Genomic DNA, 6429 nt, shown 5'->3' on the forward strand with positions numbered 1-6429 from the left:
AACATTCTCTGCCAAAAGCCTGGGTTTCTTTCAGTGTTTAGGAATCATGACACTGTCCCCCTCCATGTGGCCTCTGAACCTCGCAGGTTAAATTTCTTCTCTCTCTACCTGGGACCTCAAGACAAGTGGCCGCTCTTTGGAACGAGGCAGCATGTCTACTGGGACAGAAAGCTTATTTTACCGGTTTGACACAGGACAAAATCCTTATTCAGGGTTGTGTTAGGACTGTGGAGCAGCGAGAAAAGACTGATGAAGACAGACGTCTGCCGTATGAACTACTGGGTTAAAAGAGACGGATGTGTAGCATTCCAAGGGGATGCTAGGAAAATCCCAACTTTTCGCAGAAAGCAGCCCGGCTGCCATGTACAGCACTCCGTAAGCAGAGATGTATTTAGCTCTGTGTAATTAGGTAGCCCCCCAGGATGGACACTAACAAATTAATAGAACCAACACTTTCCCCTAAAGACCCCACCACCACCGTCACAACAATATAATATAGTACGATAAAAGCTGATCAAAACACTTCCGGTGTAACTTTTCTTAAGAATAGGACAAAAGAAAAAAATCCCTTATGTAGTCTTTTAAACTAGCAGCGCTTCCTTTGCCTCGCCTATCTTCATTTTATTGCCTTTCAGAATAGATGGATATCCCTGAAAGATCGGATTGACAATCTTCTGCTGATAGAGACATCTGATGACACGAGAGTGAGGCAGTTTGTGCAGCTGTGAGCGACGCAGGTACCCCCGGCACCCGCAGGGTTTGCTTCTCTTTCCCCCACTCCGTATCCTGGTCCCCCGACCCCCAGCCCCTCTGCGTCCCCTCTCGGTGTGTCACTTCCCGACTCCGGTGACAGGGTGTGTGATTTCTGAGGCTGGAAATCGAGTGTTCCATCTGCTTTGCCCAAATAGGAAGTGTGTCGGGGAAATCAGGGGGATCGGAGCCCTAGTTTCCTAGTTTCTTTCGGGTGGAAGTCCGCGAGGTCCCGAGGGGACCACCCCCCCGGGGACCCCCCCCCCCAGCCCGGGATCCTGGATTTCTGAGATACCCTATGGTTCGATATTGCTGGAATCTAAGGACAGACAAGCTCGAGAGAACGGAGGATGGCGGGTGACCTAGAGGGGCCGCGTCTACACGGGTGGGCGGGCCAAGAAGGCGAAGGGCGGGCGCCGGGGAGGAGGCGGCCGGGGGCGCGGCGGCCGGGGGCCTCAGAGCCGGGTCTGCGCCTCGGGGATGTAGATCTCGATGCTCTCGGCGCTCTCGGTGGCCGAGTTCTGGCGGACGGACGCGGCGCGCTTGGCGGCCATCAGGCGCTTGCGGGCCTCCTGGCGCTGCGAGCTCTCCAGCGAGCGCTCCCGGATCAGCGGCGCGGGGCCCTTCGCCGGCTTCTTGGGCACTGGAGGAGGGGCCCTTCGCTCCTGATCAAAGCAGAAGGTTCAGGACATTACACAGCTTCTCAGGACAAGCTTGGGAAAAACTGGGATAGGTCAGTAGTTAGAACACTTTTTTTTTTTTTTAAGCCTAAGGGTGGTTAGGTTACTTCTGATCTGCACACTGTATATATATATATATTTACATGTATAGATATGTATATATTTTTTCTTCATTATTCTGGCTTGCGTATTCAAAAGATGCAGGGGGAAAACATACCGGTAAGTTTAAGGCCAAGGGTAAAGCTGGATGGCAGAACTAGGTCTCTCCAAGGGAAGGATGTGGGTATTTAAAATGCGCCCCCCCCCTCCCCCCCGCCGCCTGCTGAAAGGCTGTGGCTCCCAGCACGTTTACTGCGGTTTTCCTCTGGAGGTTCCAGACTGTTCTGGGTGCCAGAGATGGGAAAGGGTGGCAGGGGGCGCCTCTTAGAACTCTGCATCCCCCTAAGGAGGGAGGCGGAGGGTGCGAGCTCGGTTCAGAGTTTAAAAACATCCCCGCCCTCTCCTCGGGCCCACCCAAACCTAAACAACCAAACGAGGAAGAAAATTGTAAGCCTGCGTTTGTTTAGCTTTGCTGATGCCACAGTGAGTTACACCCGTTTGCACATCACACACAAACACACAGCAATGTATTGGGCAGGGTCACCCTGGAGGGAGGACTTGGACAGTTCCTTACCCTCCGGGGTAGTGGAGTCAGCTCCTAAAACAGCCTGCTGGACCGTCACGCCTTAGGGACCTCGGGGCGACTGTGGCGGCCCAGAGGGCAATTCCATCACAGGGACAGACACTGTGCCATGAAAACTGAACACAAGACTGAAAGAGTTCATCCCCCTAGCAGCAGCAAACTAGAAAACGGGTGGCTATTTTTAAATGTCGCTGCAAAAACAGAAGCCATTCATCACTTGGGCTGGAAAAAGTACAGTGGGAAAGAAGGGAATCTAAACCGCAAAGGATTTTTAGGAAAAAGACGGTGAGTTTTCAGGCTGCACAAAGGTCCACGTGAATCTGATGATTTCATTTTTAAATAAAATACCCTAAATTCTCATAAAACTAAATGTGAAAAGTATCTTAAATTAGGGATTCCATGATTCTCCAAAGGGCATTCTCTGTGTTCCTCCTTGCTTGCCTGGGTGAAGCGCCTAGTTAACGTACTGCACTGGAGTTGCCCGCCGGCTGTTTAAGGTGGCGTCTTGTGCGGATAAAAAAGGGAAGCACAGAGTGCAAACCATATTCCGCCAACTCTGATTGTCTTGTTCATTGTTTCCCTTCCAGTTCATGGGGTGATGCAAAGCTCTGATCACAGACAACGTGCATGACGATTTAGAAATCAAGTTAAGTAATGATTTACTGTGTCAATCGGTTACATATATCAATTCTTAGCTTCACTCCTTTTGGACGTTTAAAATCTTCATTGTTGGGCAACTCAGTCGATATTTTTGAAAGTATGAAAGCTGGAAACTTTTTAGGCATATTTTCCTTTCCTTGCACATGTTATTTTTTAACTATAATTTTTTAAAATCCATGAGTGAGAAATTAGATGGATCAGCTCTAGAAACTCAGTTAACGAGTATGTGTGTACATCTGTAGTGTTTTCTTAAAATCAGACCAATTTAAAAGCTTATTTAGCAGATAGTTTTAAACCCAGATTAAAGAAAACTAGATTGAGTGCAAATGTTTGGCTCCCCCAGTGAGAGGCCACACAGACATCAATGGTACTTTGACGCTTCACACCAAAACCCCACAGGTGGATGGTGACAGAATTAGAGATGAGGGACAGTGATGATGAGCGGTGGCCCCTTTGATTATGCACCGGCTATTGGCACTGGATTTCTCCTGGGAGCCCATCGACTCCAAGAACCCTGGTATTATAATGGGCAGCAGCAGATGGATTGAACCGCTGCTTGCTCTCTGATAGGTGAAGGGATCAGAAAAGGGCATCACAAGTATAGCTGTGCCTAATATTTAGAAGTTGAATCTCTCAGGGACATGTGACCTCAGGCCATAGGAAAGCAAAGGGTTAAAAAAGTCATGCATGCCTGGCCAGCCTAGGGAGGTGGACATTGGATACCTGGGCAAGCCTGGTGGACCCGCCATAATCAAATGTGAAAATTGCCATTTATTAATTCAAGTAAAAGAATTTGAGTCTTTACTTCTAAGCTCTCGCATGAGGAACCCAGTGAACAATATTCCCCAAGGCAAATCAACCAATAGTAAAACTCTTAAAAAAAAAACCCAACATTTATGATTACTGTGAAACTTTATGGTGTGTATATTTTTAGACTTGAACAACAGTGGTTTCTTTATTACTATATTTATGAAATGATTATCAAAGTCGGTTAGTTTGCAGGCCTTCCTATTTTCTCGGAAACACATTCTAGGGGTGTAAGGAAGTTGAACTCTTGCTGTATGTAATCATGCACTGAAGATGTCATTTATTTTAGTTTAAAAAGCAAAATGGAGGCAGTTCCTTCCAGTGACTAAAATGGTTTAACTTAAAGTTTAATTAACAAAAAAAGCCACATTCCCATTTTCCAATTCACAAAGACAGGTTTTTCTTTAAAAATATGCCTGAAACATATTACAGATAATATCCCAAATGATTACTATGTAAACATTGTCATTACAATGAAATTAATATGATATCAGCTCCATTTCACATTGTAAACAGCAAGACTGAAAGCAGAAGCCTATTTAGACTGTCCAGTGTTTGTGCAGGTTTTTAAATGAACCATACAAAATCTACATTGTTCTACCTTCTTGTCAAGAGGATCCATCTGTTTCCAATTATTGGCCTTTAACTGATGAAGTTCATCAAATTTCATACTAATATTTTCTATGGACAACTGCAGCATGTCCCAGAACCCCGCCAAATCCTGGGAGGTGGGCCTTGGATGAGCATTGGGATTCTGTACAAGAGAAAGAAAAACATTCACGCTTTAGAGGTGATGATCTAGGACAACAAGCACAGGACCAAGGTGGCATTTTCAAATATTTCAAATAACGCAAGGAGGATGAGTTCCTTTTGGTTTTCAGATAGGAGAGAAAAGTGAGGCTATCGATGGCCCTGTTATTTATTTATTTTATATTTTATAAAATATATGTCTTATATTTATAAGACATTGTATATATGTCTTATATACATATTCACCTTTATTAAGGAATAATTGACAAATAAAATTGCAAAATATTTAGAGTGTACAACGTGATGATTTGATATATACACACATTGTGAAAGGACTCCTCCATCGAGTTAAGTAACACATCATCACCTCTTGTACTTATCTTTGTGTGTGTGTGAGAACATTTACGTTCTACTCTCTTGGCGAAGCCCAGTTATGCAATACACTGCTATCAACTATAGTCACCATGTTCTAATTAGATCTGCAGACCTTATTCATTTTATAGCTGAAAATCTGTACCATGTTACCAACCTCTCCCTGTTTCCCCCACACCCAAGCCCCTGGCAACCACGTTTATACTCTCTCTGAGTTTGGTTTTTAAAAAAAGATTCCACTGCAAATGATAAGTTTATACACTCATCTTATACACATTGGAGTCAGTGATTCTCAACGTCAAAGTAAAATTCTTCTTTTGGTAATATAACATCCATCAGTACGCTATGGCAGGGAGTCTATAAACATTTGAAAAATCCCAGAATGTATGATCTATGACAAGATGCATTTAAAGCTATATTTAAATGAAAATACCTTCTTGCAAAAAAAAAAAAAAAAAAATACAGCGTATTGGTACTAGAGTCAGTATTCAACTCCATGCCATCCAACATACTCAGAGAACATATAAGGAATCTAAAGATTCATTTTAATACTCATGTTGAGTGAAAATACTACGGCAAACAAGTGATAAGTAATAAAAGAACTGGATTTTCAAACTACTGTGTGTTTAACAATTAAGATATCTCTACTGTAGGAAGTCATGTTATCATATAAGTACTTGGACAAAATCATTTGGAAACGAATTAGTTTTAAATTGACCATAACGTAACACGGCAAATGTGAGAACACTTGTCTATACATACACATAGATGTCTGTAGTGACCCATTTGTTAGATAATATTAAACATTCTTTGGTTTGTGGATTGACTTTCTTTGCCCTCATTCACATATCCCTGACAAGTACTAGAAGGTATGAACCACTCATTTATATGGTCTGAGACAGAAAAGACACAACTAAAGACTGAAGGTGTTGTGTTCATCGCTGGTTACTACCTGCAACGGTAGCTAAAGGCATTCATGGGCAGATGGGTGGGACACCCATTTGCCAAAAGTTTCTAGCAGGGGTCCATTTTGGTTACCTCTGGGAATCTGGGCAATTGGAAAGACTGTGAAGTCTCACGCCATATAATAACTGGAGGCCAGTTTGTACTTTTAAAACCAACCCTATGAAAATATCATCAGAATTTCAGGAAGCTCAAGGTTGGTGACCATCAAAGTTAATAAGTTGGAAAGAACGTTTTAGCCCTTTCATGGACTAGCATTATTGGTCTGGCTTCAAAATAAATACAAGTAAAGACTATATTTATAAACTTACACTTTTAAAACTACCCATTGATCATTGGAATAAGTAAGTTCTAAAATTTGTAAGTATTTGGGTCAGTGTTAAACTCTATTCTAATGACATCTGAATTAACAAGAGGGTTTCTCTGTAGTACTTTGATTTAGTAAACTAAAAAGAAAGTTTCTTAATATCTAGGTTCAGAATAGACAGATAATAACTTTGACAAAGTACTTGTCAAATGGAGTTTTATGATCTCGCAATATATTGCCTTATGTTATTGGTAACTAAAAGCTAAATTGCTCATACTTTGAAGTTCACCAAAGTCTTTTAGGTCACAAGCTCTGTTGGTTAAACTGTTTTAGTGCATCAGTAGATGAAATGATAGAGGTCATTTAACTCTGTAACACGGGCAATTTGTTCCTTTCCCACCAAGGCTCTCTTTGCTGCCACATCATCCAGGGGATGGATGGGGAAGCAGAGGGAAAGA

At 42.8% G+C, this 6429-nt stretch overlaps 1 protein-coding gene across 8 annotated transcripts in view; it reads right to left on the reverse strand.

The window, feature by feature from the left end:
- Positions 1-1154: 1154 nt before the first annotated feature.
- The window catches only part of DLGAP1 (DLG associated protein 1), a 325804-nt gene continuing 320529 nt past the window's right edge, over positions 1155-6429 (reverse strand). For 6 of the 8 annotated variants that reach the window (XM_007456571.1, XM_007456577.1, XM_007456572.1 and 3 more), the window contains 2 exons: positions 4181-4333; positions 1155-1415 (listed from right to left, as the gene is read on the reverse strand). In XM_007456571.1, coding sequence (XP_007456633.1) covers positions 1206-1415; positions 4181-4333 — 363 coding nt within the window. In that variant the 3' untranslated portion in view covers positions 1155-1205. The remainder of the gene's footprint in view (positions 1416-4180; positions 4334-6429) is intronic. The other 2 variants (XM_007456570.1, XM_007456573.1) reach the window with 1 other exon arrangement.

This window comes from Lipotes vexillifer, unplaced genomic scaffold (assembly GCF_000442215.2).
Source record: "Lipotes vexillifer unplaced genomic scaffold, Lipotes_vexillifer_v1.1 scaffold429, whole genome shotgun sequence".
NCBI classification, from domain to species: Eukaryota; Metazoa; Chordata; class Mammalia; order Artiodactyla; family Lipotidae; genus Lipotes; species Lipotes vexillifer.